At 40.3% G+C, this 20,176-nt stretch overlaps 1 protein-coding gene across 1 annotated transcript in view; it reads left to right on the top strand.

Annotated features, from left to right (window-relative positions):
- The first annotated feature begins 1,493 nt into the window (after positions 1 to 1,493).
- The window catches only part of pacrg (PARK2 co-regulated), a 148,391-nt gene continuing 129,708 nt past the window's right edge, over positions 1,494 to 20,176 (top strand). Inside the window, exon 1 of the mRNA XM_030719370.1 lies at positions 1,494 to 1,717. Coding sequence (XP_030575230.1) covers positions 1,646 to 1,717 — 72 coding nt within the window. The 5' untranslated portion in view covers positions 1,494 to 1,645. The remainder of the gene's footprint in view (positions 1,718 to 20,176) is intronic.

Raw genomic sequence — 20,176 nt, 5'->3', positions numbered from 1 at the left:
CCATAAAAAACAAATAGGGGCTTTTAGAGAAATTGCCTGTGCACTGAAGATTAATAACAGTTGCACAAGTTCACCCAAGAAAGTCTCCAGAAGCAAGAACGATATTGGAAGATTAAAAGTGCCACATCCCTAAATTGGAATGATTCAGTGCTCGGGCCGCTCTCTAACCAGCTTATTGAGAGTCAGGGCTTTGGTCTACCTGCCAGACAAAGAGCATCATTAAGTATTTACTTCTGGATGAGTGTCCACTGCATGATGAGCTGAGGGTGGTATCGATCCAGCGTGTCTAAGATTGAAGTGGCCTGGGAGTTGTGGCAGGAGCACAGAAAAGACAGGTCATCCTGTTCGAGGGTAGGTCAGCCTTTTAATGTTTGCAGCAGAGTAGTTTAAAAAGAAGCAATGGGAGCACCAATTTGACCCACTGACATCAGTAATATTGCAGATCTTTTGGCTGGTTGTGGGACCGATTCGTTATATGTTTAATGTGCATTATCCCTTTACACTGAAGACTGCTGATTTCCCCACTAACTAGGAACAGAGATGCAAGTTCATCAAAAGGAAATCAAAGATCTTTGATGAACCTACAGCTCGTCATGAGCAAAACTGAGGAGCTGGCTGTTGATTTTAAAAGAAATGAGGTAAAGCTACACCTCCCTGCATCAGTAGGGATGAGGTGGAGTGGGTGAGGCTCGCGAGGATTAGCACTGTAGGAGATCCTGCCATATTCTTGTCCCATCTCCACCCTTGTTGAAGAACAGTTAATATTTTTGCGTTTCAAGTAAGATCAAGTAGCTTAATTTTCTGTTTTGTTGTAATAGTGCTATCATTATACCTCGATATACAGTGTATCACAAAAGTGAGTACACCCCTCACATGTCTGCATATATTTAAGTATATCTTTTCATGGGACAACACTGACAAAATGACACTTTGACACAGTGAAAAGTAGTCTGTGTGCAGCTTATATAACAATCTTCATGTAGAGCAACAATTCGTCTTTTAAGATCCTCAGAGTTCTTTGCCATGAGGTGCCATGTTGGAACTTTCAGTGACCAGTATGAGAGAGTGTGAGAGCTGTACTACAAAACTGAACACACCTGCTCCCTGTGCACACCTGAGACCTGGTAACACTAACGAGTCACATGACATTTTGGAGGGGAAGTGACAAGCAGTGCTCAATTTGGACATTTACGGGTGTAGGCTCTTAGGGGTGTACTCACTTTTGTTGCTGCTTATTTAGACATTAATGGCTGTATATTGAGTTATTTTGAGGGAAGAATAAATTCACAGTGTTATATAAGCTGTACTCACTTTTGTGATACACTGTATGACAACCTTCTAATAAGAAAGGAAAAAAAGTACAATCGATTTAATGCTCATTGTGAATATTCAGGCACCCTGTACTGATTAACCACGACACTTTGATCTGCATATTTTCAGCAGCGCCCGAGAGTTTCTATGGTAACAAGGAGGCGCACACGTCTCCACAGCAACCGGATCTAAGCGTCTCAGAAGTTGGATAGCAACCACTACAGAACGCAACAGGCGTCAAGTTTTTAGAGCCGCGTAAATAATCAGTAATTCGAGCAAAATTGCCCTTCAATAATTCGAACTTCTACCAGTTTGGAAGATAAGACCTGTGGGAATGTCGAAGAAGAAGAAGATGGAGTTAAACGCCGAAGGCTTCACCGTAAAGTCCACTTTGAGGAACGCAGTGGTGAGTGAAGTTTTTTCAGTTAGCACTAGCTATAACAGCGGCGTCAGAGTGGAGCGTTCATGTAGACTGTGTTTTTCTGAAAGCGCTGACAGTCACCTGACATGCACCCTGGAAGCCCCATTCACATATTAATGTGGTAGCTGATGGAAAAAGAGGGATGGAGGATTTACGGTTAGGATTTTATAAGCCATTTTGTCAGAGGAGTGCCAAGCCAATTTCAGAGAAGTTTAAAGTGTTGGCTGCAATAATAATGTCATTCAGCTAGTCACATTGAATGCCATTATCATTGTAACATTACCTGCTACAAGTGGAAAAAGCTCCTATACTTATCGTGTTTCTTTATATCAAATTATAAATGGACTGGTACTTATACAATATAGTGGTTTTCTACTGTAAATGAGCACTCATCATCGTTTTTTGCTACAAGCCAATCTCATGCAGTGCTTTCATTCTATGCTTTTAAGTGCTATGCCTAGCATTCACATCCACACACTGATGGATGCATCGGGAGCAACTTGGGGTTCAGTATCTTGTGCAAGGATACTTCAACATGCAGACTGGAGGAGCCAGGGATCAAACCACTGATCTTCTGATGAGTGAACAACCTGCCCTACCTCCTGACAAATGCTTGTTTCTGTCCCAGACAAATGGTTAAATAGGACCTGCTTGAAATGGACTTAGACGCATTTCAACCAGTTTAAAGTTATTTTTGTTAATTTTAGACAGTGAACGCAATGCGCAGAAATATTTCATTTTAAAGTATAAGCCCTCAGTTACAGAAATTTATCAGCATGATTTAAGGTGCATTCATTTCAAAATAAATGTGTCCTAGGTATCAACTGCTATCTCAGCTTTTTTGGCCAACCTATTTACCTCCAACTTTTAGCAGCAAGCCACAGATCAAGCACGGCAATAGCAACAATCCCGCCGTCATTTCTCCAGAAACTGCATAGTCTAGTTATTTTTTGCTCTGGGAGCAGAGCAAGAGGAAAAATCAGAATGCCTGAACAAACTCTCTTCAGCCATTATTCTACTGTATCTGTGTTCTGTGTGTGTGTGTGTCTGTTTCTGTGTGTGTGTGTGTGCGCACACGTGTGCCTAACCCTTTTGGTCAGACAAGCTTGAGTGGGTTTCACACAAATATGGAGATTTGAGAACTCTAAAATTATCCAATAACTTTTATGGACTAAAATGACACTTATAAAGCCCATTCCAAAGCTATAAGGCAATGATTAGACGCCATGAAACTCAGAAACCGTGTGCTAAGAAAAATGCAAATGATGTTTTTTATAACAGCATTTTCTTTTTATGGACTATCGTGCTTATGGGATGGTTGGAGTTGTGTGCAGCGCATGGTTTGAGCCTGAAAGCTTGTAGTTTTGTTTTTGATTGCCTTGCTACAAATAGAAAAGAAACTGCACTTATTTTTGTACTGCCTGTTGTTTTACACTGGGAAAGACAAGAGGCCTTCTGTATCTCGATTTCCTTGCCGAGACGTCCTTATTTGGGACCTCAAGTGTGGTTAAACTGTTGAAGGGCTTGACTAATTTCCAAAGAAAGACTTTCTTCCTCACATTTACTGCAAATGAAGATGGATCAGGAACGTGTAATAGGTTGTATGGCTGTGGACATTAGTCTTTATTGACTTCATGGACTTTATTGATTGGTCAGTAAAACTAGCTTCTGTCTGGCAAAAAATAGATTATTTAAAATTGGCACTAATTGTATTTGGGTTGAACTTCTGCCTTGTGCAAAACTGTAGATCATTTTATTTGAATAAGTTGTTTTTTTACCAGTAAGTTTACTAGAATCTTTTTAACCGATCACTGGAAAAGCTACTGTGTCTGAGGACCAAGGTTAAGCTGTGCTTTGCTTTGTTTTAGAGAGGGGAAAGCATAGTCTGGGATGTCTCACATGGAACATTTAAAGGAGACCTATTATGCCTTTCCTTTTATTTCAGTGACATATACTGGGTTTTTACTGCATCCCAGACTATTTCAGTGCCCAGCAAAGGGAAATAACAGTATAATAAAAATATATAAACTATTTTTTTAAATGGCTTACATTAACTCAGACCTTAATTTCTTAATCAACTGCCAGAAATAAGAGTAAAATGATTAAAGTAGATAGACTCATTGCCTTAACTATATGCCTTAACTTAACAGTCTGCTTAGATGCATAGTCACAACCCAAAGACATATTTTCAGAGAGAGATAGGCCTGCATATATACTGTTTAATTGGTGGATGCTCAAATTAAAACATGGCCAAACTTTCAAACAGTGAGTTCAGGGTTTGTGCCTTTGAGCAAACCGTGTGAGATTCAGACTGCTCGTAATGCTTGATTTTAGACAATTTTCCCTACTCTTCCCTCTGTATTATGTCAGTGAGTGCAGATATCCCTAATAGACCCATCTTGTTCAAACCTTCCATTTATAAGAGCAGTCAGTCTAAAGGAAGTTGGTCAGAGGGTGAAGGCTTCTTTCAAACAGAGGGTAAACTGAGGGGCTGCACCAAGGTCCAGTACAAGATAACTAATGATTATTTTAAAGGGTGAGTCATGCAAAGTTACTCTAGTAGAGTCCAAGAATAAAAATATAGAGCTAGAAATTAGCACAATAGGTCTCCTTTAAACACAAGCAGTGGTGTCATAGTCACACATCATCAGATTACTTAAATGTAGCTTTAATAAAAGTTGCTCCAGTTCACGTACAAAAGTCTCCAGAGTCAAAGACAAGACTGGGAGATGAAAAGCACCACATCCCTAAACTGGAATGATTCAGTGTTCAGGCTGCACTTTAACCGGCTTGTTAAAGTCTGGGCTGTGGCCCACCTGCCATACAAAGAGGATCATTAAAGGTAGGGTGTAAAACCAGCAGGAGTAAACTAATTTTTTTTTGGACGCAAACAGCCACAGGATCCCACAACCTTCAGGAACAGGCTACTGTAGGTTTAGGTGTTTGAGAAACACAGTTTCTCCTTCTACAGACAGACCGGTGGAAGACCTGACCCTCTCCTGACACACTTTAGGAGCTTCGGCTCAGTCACTGTAAATAGTTTGTGTAGTTTGCAAAACACTATAAATATGTTTTGTGTGTCTGCTTCAATCAGCTATTTTTCTATATCCCAGTTGTTTTCATGTAGCTTCATAATTTGTTGTGCTATTACTTATTTTTTTAAACAAAATCTTCACATTAGTGGTTATTTTCTAGTTGTATACATGTACAAACAAAAACAGAATGAGCAGACAACAGTACAATTACATACACGAGTACTACTGATGTACAAAAAGTATGAGCACACCCAAGTAAAAAATGTTCCGGTGCTAGACCAACAACAACCACAATATCTGTGAATTGGCTCACTATTTGTCTCCTTCCATGTTATCTTCTTCAGGCCTTCTGCTGTTGTAAACACAGGAACTCTTTCAGACCTTTACTCTGTCAACCATGCAAGATCCGAGAAAGTATTTTGAAGTTATTTTGTATATAAAATTGTGCAAATCTGTGTTTCTCAGTGTCAGTTGAGTGTAAGTAAATGGTTTGGATGATGATTGATGCTCTGCACTGTCTTCAAATGATGGACAGGCAAGCCCTTTTCTGAGTGTCCCTTACGCTACAATCTAGCATGTAAAATGCTATAGAATTATTTTATTAAGTGATAGAAGTGCCTGTTGCTCAGATATGGAGGTGGGAACTTACCTTAAACTTCTGAACTTACACTGTTGCTGCGTTCAGTCTTCATATTTTGATTTTTGAGGTGCGTGTCTGCAGACTGTGATGTGCCTGTGAGGATGCTCTTTTTTTAAAGGAACACTTCTTGTATGTAAGGAGCATAGTGGTGGATTTCTCACATATTGCTTTTACAGTAATTGGCACAGAGGCAGGGGCAGCTGGTTAGAGACAAAGCGTGTCAGAGGCAACCGCATTGTTTATATTTTGCTTAAATATGACAGTTTGAGGCATTCTGCTGCCCGATCTCTCCAGCAATTATCTTTAACTTATTTCCTAGACAACACCAAGCCCTTTGTTAAAATTTATTTCTTAAAGGGTGTATATTAAAAAAGTAATTTTTTTTCTGTATTTTTAAAGCAGGCTTCCAGGCCTACTTGAAAACATATAAACCGATCAAGCATAGCTTTATGACCAAATGGCTAATATTGCTACCAAAACAGTTCTGACCGATTGAGGCATGGACTCCACTAGACCCCTGAAGGTGTGCTGTGGTATCTGGCACCAAGATGTTAACAACAGATCCTTTATTGGGGTGGCTGTAGCTCAGTAGGTAGAGCAGGTCACCTACTGATCGGAAGGTCAGCGGTTCGAATCCTGGCTACTCCAGGCTACATGCCAATGTATCCTTGGGCAAGATACTTAACCCCAAGTTGCCCTCCGACCGTTCTGTCGGAGTATGTATGCGTGTGAATGTTAGTTAATTAAAAAAGCACTTAGCTTCGTAAAAATGGAAGTGCTTGTATGAATGGGAGTGCATGGGTGAATGCAAACAGGTTGTATAAGCGCTTTGAGTGCTCATACTGAGTATAAAAGCGCTATATAAGAACTAGTCCATTTACCATTTAAGTCCTGTAAGTTGCGAGGTGGGCTCTCCACGGTTCAGACTTGCTTGTCCAGCGCATCCCACAGATGTTCAATTGGATTGAGATCTGGGGAATTTGGAGGCCAAGTCAACATCTCCTCACCCATCAGGGAATGCCATTTCCATGAAAGGGTGTACATAGTCTGCAACAACGCTTAGGTAGGTAGTAAGTGTCAATGTAACATCCAAATGGATGTCAGGACCCCAAGTTTCCCAGCAGAACATTGCCCAAAGTATCACTGCCTGTGCCGGCTTGCCTTCTTCCCATAGTACATCCTGGTGTCAGGTAGTCCCCAGGTAAGCAATGCACATCCACATGATGTAAAAGAAATGTGATTCATCAGGCCAGGCCACCTTCTTCCATTGCTCCGTAGTCTAGTTCTGATGCTCACATGCCCATTGTTGGCACTTTAGGTGGTGGACAGCATGGACACCCTGGATGGTATGCGGATATGCAGCCCCATATGCGACAAACTGTGATGCACTGTGTATTCTGACATCAGAACCAGCATTAACTTTTTTGGCAGTTTGACCTGCAGTAGCTCCTCTGTTAGATTGGACCACATGGGTCAGCCTTTGCTCCCCATGTGCATCAGTGAGCCTTGACTGCCCATGACCCTGTCCCTGGTTCACCACTGTTCCTTCATTGGACCGCTTTTGATAGATACTGACCACTGCAGACTGGGAACAAGAGCTGAAGTTCTGGAGGTGCGGCCCTTGTCAAACTTGCTCAAATCCTTATGCTTGCCCATTTTTCCTGCTTCTAACACATCAACTTTAAGGACAAAATGTTCACTTACTCCATAATATATCCCACCTACTAACAGGTGCCATGATGAAGCAATAATCAGTGTTATTCACTTCACCTGTCAGTGGTCATAATGTTATGTCCGATGGGTGTAAATGTAATTTCTGTTTCATCTGGAAGTTCAAAGAATACCTTACATTTATTGTAATCCTGTTAAGGTGACAGCTTTGAGATGGTTCACAGCTATTTTGGACATTACATTGGAAAGTGAGTGATCCCTGGTCAGCAGTAGTTTAATGAATGAATTTGAGCGTCAGTTTGAGAATTTCTGTCTGAAGTTTTTTTGGCTCTCACATACGCACCTTTTTATAATTCCTAAAATGTTGGCCTAAGACATGTTGCCTATACCCTGCATGTGATGAATAGTAGCAGAACAGCCACACAGTTCTGATGACAACGACACATACTTGAAACTGCAACTGCAGTTGCCTTTTATTTTTCTGTAGCTGCGACTGCCTTGAGATGCAAAAGAGGCAGTGTAGAGCTATCATTGACTTCCTCTTCCTTTCTTGAAGGTCATAAACAAATCTCTTGTCAAGAGCTTTCATGAGGAAGGCTCCTGCAAAGCCCTTTAATATTCACCATCTCCCTAGAGGATCTGCTGTGTCTGGAACATGAATGATACCCGCACACTGCCATACCACTGGCTAAATCCTCAACAAAAACCATTACATTTTTCAGGGGCTTGCTCGTGTCTGTTGCTCTCTGTTTTTTTTTTTTTTTGTCCCCTGTGGTCACGGACATTTTGCTCCACAGAGGGCAGCTTTGCGGAGAACTGTGATTTGTAGGTAACGACATGGCTATTTCAAACCTTGAAAGGGTATGGGGACTTGAAGCATAGGCTTATTATTCTTTAAAGTATTTGTGGTTATAGAAATTGAATCAATAGCACAGGCCCCTGAAACCCTTCCTCCCTTTTTTTTTCTAGTGATTCATCCTCAAGCATTTAAAGAGAAACAAGATCCACTTTACATTCTGGTGGGAGGTCGTCATCACATGTTTCATACAGAGAGGGAGAACAAAGCTGTTATTTTCTGTGTCAGATGCTTATTCTGGCTAGATGACAAAAAAAAAAATTTAAAAAATAACATTTTGGCAAGACTGCAAACACCTGCACAGTGCTGTGAAATGAATGGATACGACCAAAACAATTGCCCCCCACCCCCCCACCCCCCCAAATGATGCAAGTGATACACATCAAATTAGGTAGATATAATCATATGGAAATGTTTTTGTCTAATTGAATAAATGAAATGCCTGATACATAATAACTAATAATTTAATTACTTAAATGGAATTACTTTAAAAGACCATATTTAAAAATCACAGTATCAAGATTTTTAATGTTATTTTTGCACAAGAAGGCCTTTATGAAGATTAGAATATGCTTTATGTATCTTTAGATTTAATAAAATAGAAATAAAGCATAAAGAACACAAGATCAAAACACTAAATAATCTATTCTTTCACTCTGATGAAAATAAATAAAAACAATTACTGTAGATGCCAGTTTTGATGTGACTGTTTTTAAACAAAGTTAACATCTGGCTCGTTAGCATTAATGTTTCCCATAGCAGAACTGTGAACTATAATTGGGCTTATGATTCCAAACACTGTGGCACATATTATTCTGTTGTCGGGCAAAACATCCATTAGCCTTGAGTGTCACATTATCTTTGCCTCACCTTTCTCCCTGACGTGTTGTGTGGAGGAGCTGCTTGAGGCCCAACCACAGTGAAGTCCAGCACAGAAGCAGCGTGACCACAAAGTGAGTCTCATTTTTAAAAACTGAAAAATTTCCAAGCAGCAGCCATAAGTGTTTTTGGCTCACCTTTGGTCTCTTAGTCATTCTTCACCTTATCTTTACTGTGGTTGAAGGTAGCAACTGAGTAAGCATTACCCAGGCAGTGAAATTTTGGAGATGCACAATAATTAGTGTTACAAAATGTCTTTTTTCACATGTGCCACGAGTTTCACTTATATCTATCTAAATGTCTATCACTCTATAGATATAAATGGTGAAAGCAGCTGTCTGTGGTTAGTGCAACCTTATTTGAGTAGTTGGAGTCAGAGCTGCCGGTCAAAGGTGTATAATCAGGGCAAGTTATTACATCACTCTGCATGAACACTATTCTGAAAATAAAAACATTGTTCAATAACTATTGAGCTTACAGATCAGTCTTGTGGGTCTGGTATTGATTTATAGAATACTGAAGATTAAATTAGAATAGAATATATGACCTTTGATGATCGTCATGCCCTGAGATTGATTTATGTGGTCTATAATTTGCTGAATGTTTGCCATCACACATCCTGCAGTGTTTCCTCTTTGTGCGTACTGCTTTTATGCTTAAACAACCTCAGCGCTGAGGTCTGTCAAGGTCTTAAATGTCACACAGCCCTTTCTCTAAGGAAATGCTCCTTTCTGAGGAGATAAAAGATGTGGAAGTTTCAAACATTTCTGTACTCTTGTGGTTCCTATCCTCTATGTATAGCACTCTACAATAGACATAGGCTCTAAGATTAAAGCGATAATGCTTTTATGAGCAGTAAAGTTCAGTAAACAGTAAAAGAAAATCAAATCTTTTATTTGATTTTAAATATTTGGTGTCTTTAAAATAGCGCTGATCATTTTTAGATACACTAGGTAGGTTTTCAAGGTACTTTGCTTCTCACAGAATCAACATTTACTTCTGGGGGATTTGTGTGCTCACATGTGGGCGTGTCAAAGGAAGTGCAACCACACTTTCTTAAACAAATTAATAAGTCCAACATATTAGACAGCACTACCTCATCAAAACAAAAAATTATGGCATATGTTTTGGAAAAATTGTGTTCCATCCCTCCAGTAGGGATTTTGAGACTTGTAGAATCAAACCTATGTGGTCATCCAGCACCTTACTACAACACTATGTAGGTTTTTCCTTTGTCACTTGTCGGAATCTGTACAATGTAATACATGCTCAAGTACATGAACATGACCCTCTCATGCTGTGCTGCACAGTTCACCTGAGAGGGCAAATCGATACAATCTACACCTGATCCCAACCTCAACTTTTGTGTAACGAGGCTCTGCAGATTGCTGAGATGATAGACTTCATGATAGAAATCACACCTCATTTGATGTTTATTTGGCCTCTGTGATAAAAACAAACGGCCAGCAAATGGTGTCCCCAAGACTCGTACAAGGCTCCCCACAATCCGCCAAACTCCAATCCCCCAGCTCTGTCGTCATCCCGCCCGTTCACCCACTAACCTCAGGGGACAGATGGAGACTCCATGCCGGTGAACGTGACCTCCATATCTTATCCTTCCCCTGCAGCATAATCATTATATACCTGAGCAGATGTCTCAGCCCCTTATTCTGTCTCCCTCGCTCTCTCTCTTGTTCTCTCTTTCATTGCAGAACCTTTATTCAACCAGCCAGCACTCAAAACATTTATACAGTGAAACAATGGGCTACCAGAAAATTACTTCATATGCACTCCAACTCCTAAACTAAATCAATTAAATAATAATGACAGTAAATTAAAAAGCAACAGAGCATAGATGCAGCCTGATTTAATTGTATTGTATCATAGTAATTTGCTTTAGTGGATAGTTTAGAAGGATGCTTTGTTGAGACTGTGTCAGAGATGTGTATACGCACATCTTAACTATTTGTTTTTGATGCTTTAGCTCCAGAGTGTCATAGTAATAAATGAATCCATCTGAATGAATTAAACAAGTGACAGTTTCGAATTGATCCTTGATTAGGGCTTTAAATGAATGTAGAATTTCAATGCAACTAGATTAAATGTAATCTCACTTTAAAATGTAATGTAAACTTGGTTAAAATGCAGTCTCAAATTTGATTTAAGAAGATTTAAAAGTTTTTCTAATAGCCTTATGTACATTAGTTAAAGGTTGATTTAAAATGATTAAACCCCATCCACTGAAAAACACCATAGGGTGGAATAATCATAACAAATGCAATGAGAACACAACAATAAATGTCTGAGATAAAAAATAAGGCTATTTCAGATAAATGATAGGACCGTGATTGAATCCTTGAAAGTTTTTATGAAGATGAATCTGCCTGCTTACTACTTTCACTTGCCATCAAAATCATCCTTCTCCATCACTCTGAACATGTTTACTGACACAGAGACTCATAATGTGCACAGCATGAGACATAAATTGCCCATGAAACACACTCAGGTGTTCTGTGTCTGTGTTGTGTCTTGCCTGTGCAAGGCAAGGCATACTGAGCAAAGTCGGATGCCCTCACCTGTCTGCTTGGCCGCCACACTTGAACTGCCTCACGGAAATGTTTTCTAAACCAGCAGTCCTTGTAGAGACACACGCACCATTTTTCTGTATCCGTCTTTCCCTTCCCTGCGCTCATCTTATCAGCACCAGAAGCCTGCAGTCCATCCCAGCAAGCAGCTGGGTTATTTGATGAAGAACTGAGTCATGGTTAAAAAAAAAAAAAAGAAGGTTAAATTGGCAATGGACTCTGGAGGCCTGCTGGCGTTTCTATTACTATCGATCAACCACGGAGCCTAAAGGCCTTGAGTGCATGAAATTTTGGCAAACGTTGACATCCTACAGTTTTCCCCAAAACTTTGTACATCCTTCCTTGGAATGAAAAACTGCATACAAATTTTATATATATATATATATATATATATATATATATATATATATATATATATATATATAAACATCTTAAGCATTAGATAAAGATATGTTTTTTAATCCATGAAATGCTGCGAATTTAAAATGGAAATAAAGTCTGCCTCTGCAATGCTGTTTTGAAACTTTGCTTTGATCCTCTAAATACCAAAATCTGGAGTTTAGATCACATTGAAACTCTGCATTTCAGCTCAGGGTAAATTTGGCAGAACTTTCAAAAAAAGCAGTTCCTCTGATTCATGTTTCCTAGCCAGGTATCAACAAATATATCAGGTTATAATTGATAGCGTGCCTTCTGAAGTGCCGGTCTGCTGAAATGTCTGTGACCTTTTCCATGGTTAAGGAAAAATGTCATCAGTAAACTTCAGTCAAATATGTGGAAGAATTTCCACAACATTCTATTATGACCTTATAGGAAGTGCTCAGCTGATTATATCTATTATGTTTGCCTTTCTCAGAGTTTGGTTGACAATTACACTGGCCTCTGTGTTTGTTATGTTCTCCTTCAAGCCCTTGTAGTTTGCATTCTAATTAGATGGCGTTTAATAGCGAATGTTTATTGCTCCTTGCAGGGCCTCTATTTTCTGCTCAAGAGTTAATTAGCCCTATGTCACGCGATAACCATCGCAGAGGTCATCTGGACCTATGTCTTTTCTATGAGCAGTGTCCTTGCATCAAATGCATGAATTTTGTCAGGGTTTTTTTTTTGTTTGTTTGTTTGTTGGACACCAAATTCTCTATAAATGATAAAGAATCACCATAAAAACAGTTTTTTTAATATACTTTTTTGTGTAAGATGGTGATGACTTATTGTATCACAAATCAGGACATTCATTTTCTCAAGCCTTTAGGGATATTCCACTGGGCTTATTCAAGAAACTTTAAAAAAATAAAAATATAGAAAAAAAATGTTGGGCATCCTATTCTTATGCCCACGTGGTAGAATAATAAATTTTATGTATTCCCCAGTTGGTTCCTAGTAGTTGCTCACAGTCACTGTGAAACTGATTACTAAACCCCAAGTCAGGCAGACCTAGAGGTCAGTTGATGACCACCAGTTGCTAGGGAAAAGTGAGTTTTCCCCGACTGGTTGGCGACTTGTTGCTTGGAGATTGTTGGCTGAGTGAAACTGGCTCTAAAGAGAGTGCACCACAAACCTCCTTGTGATTGCTTTAGTCACTTGGCAATTTGCACAGAAGACGCCAATTTGTCTTCAACCATTCGCTAACTACTGAGCCGCAGTAAAACTTGAAAAAGTGCAACTCAAACCGGAAATAGAGAATGTTCATCTTCAAAAGTTATGACTTATGGCTTAAATAAACATGTTTCAAAAGGTGCCCTTTTTATTCTGAAGGCAGGAAGTCTTTATTTCCGATTTCTGTCACACTCTTCACAGTCTTGTAAGCACATACTGTAGTGAGTAGTTGTCAGGGAATGCACTCATTTTCCGACCAATGGATGCCAGGGGTTGCTGACCGGTCTCTAGACTTATGTAACTGAGCCCTAATATGCCTCCTTGAGATTGCAACTGTAAATAATATACAAGTGTGGACAACAAATGTCAGCACTAACAAGCTATCTGGAGCCCATGCCACCTTTAAGAGCCTGCTTACACTTATTTTGCCAGTTAGTCACTGACTCCACCACGTTTGTTGTGCTTTCTGAGCATTTAATAAAAACAGTTTTCACTTCAGATGCTCTTCCAGATTCAGCCTTCCCATTTAGCCAGGCTTGGGGCCAGCACTAGGAGTGTACTAGCTTGTGACCATCTGAAGCTCAAACCAAGGATCTTTCACATATAAGGCAAATGTGTTAACTACTATAGCAGTGGTTCCAAAAATATGGGCCACAGTCCACCAGGGGGCTGTGTCGGTACTGTGGGTGGGCTGCAGTAATAATAGAAATTCAGTTTAGAATTAGTCACAAATATACATAGTTACATATTTATATAAATGTATTTATTTATGTAGAAGTGAATTAAAACTGGTAATAGGAGGTGATTTGTTTGTGATACTCATTACTCTGACCTAAATTTACTGCTCTTGTATTGAAGTTTGTTTCCCAGTGGTGAGTGGGTCACATATTAGCATTAGCACTTTACATATGACTGGGTAGTATTAGCAATTTATAACCAGCAGCTTGTGCTATTTCTGTGTTTTTGAATCAAATTTACAAGGAAATACATCAGTTTCTCTTGTATTTTGATGAGAGGGAAAACAGGGTTCTAGCCAGGAAAAGTTCACAGGCCGGCGCTATTGGACGACCGAGGCGGGCGTGGGATTTTCTCATTTTTAAGTGGGCCGCAGCACTCTTGACTTTGGGAACCATTGTACTACACCATGAACCTTTCTGAACCTGTAATATTACTGCCTAGAGTTGTATGGTTACTTGATTACTTAGGTCAGTCAAATTTATACTTTTGTCACATTGAAAAAGTAAGTGATTTGTATTCTTTTTCCCAATAGCAAGCTTGTGTGTGTGGAAGGTGGTTGTGCTGTGAATAAACTGCCAATCAGTGGTTGTTAGAGTGAAGGTAGCCGATTGGGAAAGTTTAAAATATCTAGTAATAATACTTTGATCTGTGATTTCATGGCCATGGCTGCCTTTCTACATTCCTGCCTAAGTCAAAAGCTCAAAAAGCTTTTACCTAGGCAACTGTGGTTCAAGTTGTGTGTTTTATTTTGAGGCATCATTTGAAGTTTGTTTTAGACTTTTCATTTCGAATTGCTGTTTGGTTTGGGCACCAAACCCACTTGATTAGGTTTAGGAGCATATTGTGCTTTGGGTTAAAAGGCAGCTTTCAAAACTTAAACCACTTGATAGACATCTGGAATGGAGCGGCAGTAGGGATGCAAGAGAATAAATCCTTTATAATAAACCTTTTAACACTGCCAGCACTCACTTCATTTTTTTTTTTTTTTTTTTGCTGCATTCCTTTGCAAAACGCTATCCAAAAAGCTGTGCTGCTGCTTTCTGTCACTGCTGCTGACAGCGTTTCAGAAGTTTCACTGTCACTCCAGCATTAGCTTGTTATCTTTAAGTCCAGTGTACTCTTTTGGATAAGGTTGTATTGTCGCACCGCAGTCCTCGCTCAGTCATTTGAGTCCTTCGGTGACATGAGGAGTGACAAGGTCAGAGCGTGGACGCAGACACCAGTGCTACTCATATTCTGCATAATAATCTATTCCATGTGAGTCGCATGACCTAAATACCAGGCCTTAAAATCATAATTGTAAATGCTCCAAAGAGCTCATTTCCATTCAGCAGCATTTGATTGGTGTACATTGTGTGCCCAATAAATCATTATTAGTTTTAGTCTGTGGCTGCTGTTTTTTCTTTTAAACTTCATTCCAGTTTGTCTCTTTTTTTGTCAGGATTTTTTTTTCAAGCACATGATTTGGATCATTACCAATCAAGAACTCAAATGTTTCATAGCTGAAAACTGTAAGTAATTTTACCTCCATGTTAAGTCGGTTCACATTATATCAAGTACCACATTACGTTGTGTCTGTGTCTTTAGGTGAACATACCTCCTATAAGTGACAAACTTTAACATAAATGAGGATGTGTTCAATTGTGTTAAACTGATGAGGTATTAGACGACATGTACCCATCCTCCATCATTATCGCCCGTCACTCTGACTTGTCCTTGCTAAAGGAGAATGGCCCCGTTTTAGTCTTCTAATCGGCCACTGTTAGGTGTACGTTATGAACTTGACTTCAGGGTCAGATGTGACAGCTCGCATACTGCGTACATCAACATAATGGGGGACCAGTGGCAGAAAAATCAATGTATCTGACAAACACAGTTGTTCCAATCCAATAACACCAAGAGGTGGCCTTTGTTTTGCCACCCCCTACTTTGAAAATCTTTTAAAATCGCCATCACGCTAAAACATTGGCCTGACCTTTTGAATTTTGCTGACCAGCACAGAGAGCAAAAAGGGCTTTTTATCTGTAATCCCTCAAGGACAATGACAAAATCCACTATCCGTTGGTGATACACAGCAACTGCAACCTTGTTATGATGTTAGAGAAAGAATGTGTTTAAATGTGAAAGAATGTCTCCGTCATAATGCTTATTAAGGGAATGCTTTCTGTAAAGAGAAGAAGGATGGTAGGGCAGAGCAAAACAGCACCAGCAGCACAATGAATGCAGTTTAAAAAGCACAGCAGCCAACTTCATAGATGGTGCTCCGGGGCTGTGGTGTTCTTCACCCGGTGCCAAGAAAGTAAACCTGCAAACCCTTTGAGATTAGAAGTAGTGTGTATGTTCCCTTCGAAATTCCACCGAGGATTACTCTGCTATTTAGCTCATGCCTCACATCCAGCTGAGTTGAAGTGCTCCCAGTTGAAGGTGTGCTGGAGGCAACAGCTCTGCCGCAGCAAGCTGGAGAAGGCAGGGAAAGGGAAGGGCTGGAAGGCAAAAGTACTCTGATACTGTCAGAAATGATCCACATCACGGCCCGGCAACCCCCCCCCCCCCCCCCCCCCGCTCCAGCCACTTCTGCTCATTATGATCGTCATCCGGAAACACCAAGCAAATTCCACTAACGAGTGTTTGATCAACACGCCGAGCTGTAGCAGAGGAAGACAGGCAACCTGTTCATGACTCATTCTCTCTCTCTCTCGCTCTCTCTGTCTTTCTCTACCTTTCTCTCTCTTCTACTTTTGTCTGTATTTTTTTCCTCTCTCCCTCCTACTCCCTTAAGACAGAGGAGAACAAAGGGAGAGACAGAAGAAAAGCAATATAACCTCTTGGCCCTTATCTGCGGAGCACACCAGAGCATGTCTGGCCTCAGACAAGGCTTTGCCTGTCCTTTGAAGGAGCTCATCTCCCTTTGATTTCAGCCAAATGGTTCAGCACAGTGACAGATGCTCAACTTTCCATCTGCCACTCTGACACCCATCTCTTTAGTGCTGTTGAATCTAACTGACTTTGTTTGGACTGTCTGTCTGGCTGTCTGAATAAGGTTGTGACATGGATGCTGATGTGAGTGCTAATGTAAGCGATTGTGACTAAGACCTTTAGTTACAAAAGATAAAAGAAATTTGCCGCCACTCTTTTTTTTTTTTTTTGAGGTCGTCTGTACCGTCTTGGCTGTACTTTTATGATAACACTTTAGACATTTAGTTGATGCTCTGATACTGAGTGATTTAATGAGGAGTCTTAGGGGTCATCATCATATTACCTTGACAATATTCCTCTGAGATGGGCCACAGAAAGACATAAAAATTCAAGCCAAGGAGAGTCAGGCAGCCTTTTTATGAGAAGAATCTCGAGGCAGTTGAGGGGAAAGATATTGGAGAGTGATATGATTCAAGAGGGAGAGGATGACGTAGCATATCCCTTAATGGGTAAGTATTTATTTTATGACTGAAGGAGAACGTTCTGTTCAGACTGAACTTCTGAGTTTGCTAAATAAACAGTAAAATAATCTCTTTAATGAATTGCGTTGGTGTGGTCTGTTTCTGAGATCCTTTACACTGACTGTAAGCTAAATCACAGGACCGGAGGCACACAGTTTGCTATTGTAGCAAACCCGTTATTTACTATTTCTCATTCACACAGCCTTGATTTATGCCTGTCATCTAAGGTGCGAGATAGAGGAGGTGGCACAGCAAGACTCATACTAATAGCCTAGACACCTGTTTCACTGTCAGAGCATCAGCAACCTGCAATGCAGAGCAAGAGGTGGAGAAGTGGGAGGAGTGATTGAATAGAAGGATAGGTAGATGAATGGATCACACTGTAAGAGAATGATACTAGTCTACTATGACTTTAGTAGAATCTTGTTCTTTGAATAAATCAGCTCAAAAAGCCAGGTGCTGTTGGCACAGCAGGCTTTGAGGTATGGCTTTGCTTTAGTTTCTTTTTATTTGTTTGTTTGTTTGACTGTCTGCATGTGTTATTGCCTCCCTGTAGCTCAGCTAAAAGTGCCGCCTCTCTCTCTGAGAGAGCTGCTGAAGCAACAAGGCACAGTGTGTGTGATTTGAGATGGTGGAGAAGTGCCTGTTTTCAAGGCTGCTGGGGGGCAAAATGTTTTTTCTTTTTTACTGGGTGGACTGTCATTCAAGGAAATATCTGCAGGAGGTCACAATAACATACCTCTGGTCTTTATTATTCATTTTCTGTAACACAAAGCATTAAGAAACTTCTTTTTTGTTATTAAACATAGGGGGGTAGATGAGCATTTGAGTGAGTTGAGCTGATTTAGGCTAGCTGTACGTGTAGGGTATTCAGTAGCAGGGATGTAGCCTTCAGTGTGCTTTCCTTCCCTTTAATTTATGTAAAGGTCAAATTTCAGACCTCTGGTCTCTGTAAGCAAACTTCCAGCTTTGCTTTTAACAGACGGCCTTACAGGCAGCAAGGCTGATTTCCAGGAATAGAAAGTCACACTGGGTTTGCGATAAGACCAAGGGCCTGGGGTTCGTTTTGCAATACATACTAATCACGTAGATAATGTTCTTCAGTGTTAAACAATATTCCCATATCAGAGGTAGAACCTGTATCGCTTACCATGTGCAGTCTGCTTATCTCCTCACGCCTCCCTCCACTCCTCAGGGATTTGTCAGTGCTGGGCTACCTGTGACACTTGGGAATGTGTGTGCATGTGGCTGTGGTGTGGTGTGGATGAGGCTGCAGACTCACCCGCGCTCTCCTGTCTCATCTGTAAGGCTGTCTTTCTGCAGCTCTGTGGTAAAAATCGATGGCCTCCTGCTGCTCTGGGTGTGTCCTTTTTTCGTCTCTGACCCCAGGGGCTTGTTGCTGCCAAATCAAACCTTCCACAGCACCCATGTTGCTCCCTCTCTAAACGGTGTGGCCATACATAAGTTTACCTGTTGGCATGTCTCATTGGCTATCTCATCATCTCCTTGCTTAGACTTCTTTTAGCCTTCTTGCCTGTCTCAGCATCTCCCTGTCTGGCAGTTTATTTGCACGGCTGCCTCCTTATCTGCCATCTTCTTGCTACCCAAAAATAAAACACCAACTTAGGTTTAAACTTTTGGATGACTCATGCTGTTTCTGAGCTTTGACCAGCACTCTGTAACCACTAACAAAGTGTGTTGTTATACTGATTTCAGGATCTTTAAGATTCTGTGAGGTGGTTTTCAGTCAGTCCTCAATTAAATGCAGTTATGAGGATGTTTATTGACAAGAAGCTGGTCATTCAGTGATTTAAACTAGGAGCAGAGTTAATTTCGTGATTTGCAGCAGCAGAAGTGGCAAGGCAAGGGATGTATAGTTCCTCTTGTGTGTGTCATTAATTTCATGGCCCTGTGCTGTGTTTTAATACCTTCAGGTGTCATCACTGATCCTTCTCTTAACAGTCAGAAATAAAAACGTGAGCTTGTCTTACACAGATATTTATGTGTATGTGTGTCTGTGTTTGTGTGTGTATGTATTGGTGTGGTCATGCCAAATGCAAAGCAAATTTTTTAAGTGGCGCAGTTACATAGACAGTCTATGCAATCAATTCAATTCAATTTTATTTATATAGCGCAAAATCACAACAGTCACCTCAAAGCGCTTTATATTGTAAGGTAAAGACCCTACAATAATATAGAGAAAACCCAACAGTCAAAACGACCCCCTATGAGCAAGCACTTGGTGACAGTGGGAAGGAAAAACTCCCTTTTAAAAGGAAGAAACCTCCAGCAGAACCAGGCTCAGGGAGGGTTAGGGCTGAGGGGAGAGACGAGACAAAAGACAAGGTGAACATGAGGGATGTACCAACATATTAGCTGAATATCAACTCATACAGCCAACTGATTAACAGAGTTAACTGATATCTGCCAACTGGCAAATAAAACACTGATGTTAGCGTCCGATACTTAATTGTTGTGTCTGATTAATTTTGTGCTGGGGGAAATGATTCAAAAATAGTGTAGTAGTGAGAAGAAATTTTAAGCAGGTCATTTGCTTTTTATAATAAAATATTACTTCTATGGTGCAAAGGTGGGAAAATAGGAACAAAATATCATGATTAAGCTGGAGTGGACCCACATGCAGGATATGGATGTAACAAAAAGTAAGCTTTTAATTTTTCTGTTTGAAAAAAAAAAATCCAAAATTTAACAAAGTCTGAAACTACACATGAAACAGGCATTCAAAACACACAAAAGGAGCATAAGATTCACCAGGAGTACAAACAAAGCAGCTCAATAGACTACAAACAAAGAACAGGAGTATACACACACACACACACACACACGACAGGTCATTAGCCATAGGTGGGAAACAGGAAGTACAAAATAGTATTAATTGTCATGGCCGGCAGTGTGGCAGGCATAGTTTGGACCCAAATGCAGTACTCAGCAGACAGATGTAAACTTAAGAGGCTTTAATCACAAACTTCAGACAAAAACCTCCATGGGG

Source organism: Archocentrus centrarchus, chromosome 22, assembly GCF_007364275.1.
Source record: "Archocentrus centrarchus isolate MPI-CPG fArcCen1 chromosome 22, fArcCen1, whole genome shotgun sequence".
Taxonomy (NCBI): domain Eukaryota; kingdom Metazoa; phylum Chordata; class Actinopteri; order Cichliformes; family Cichlidae; genus Archocentrus; species Archocentrus centrarchus.
The sequence above is the reverse complement of the archived record's forward strand: the minus strand, read 5'-3'. Positions and strand labels throughout refer to the sequence as shown.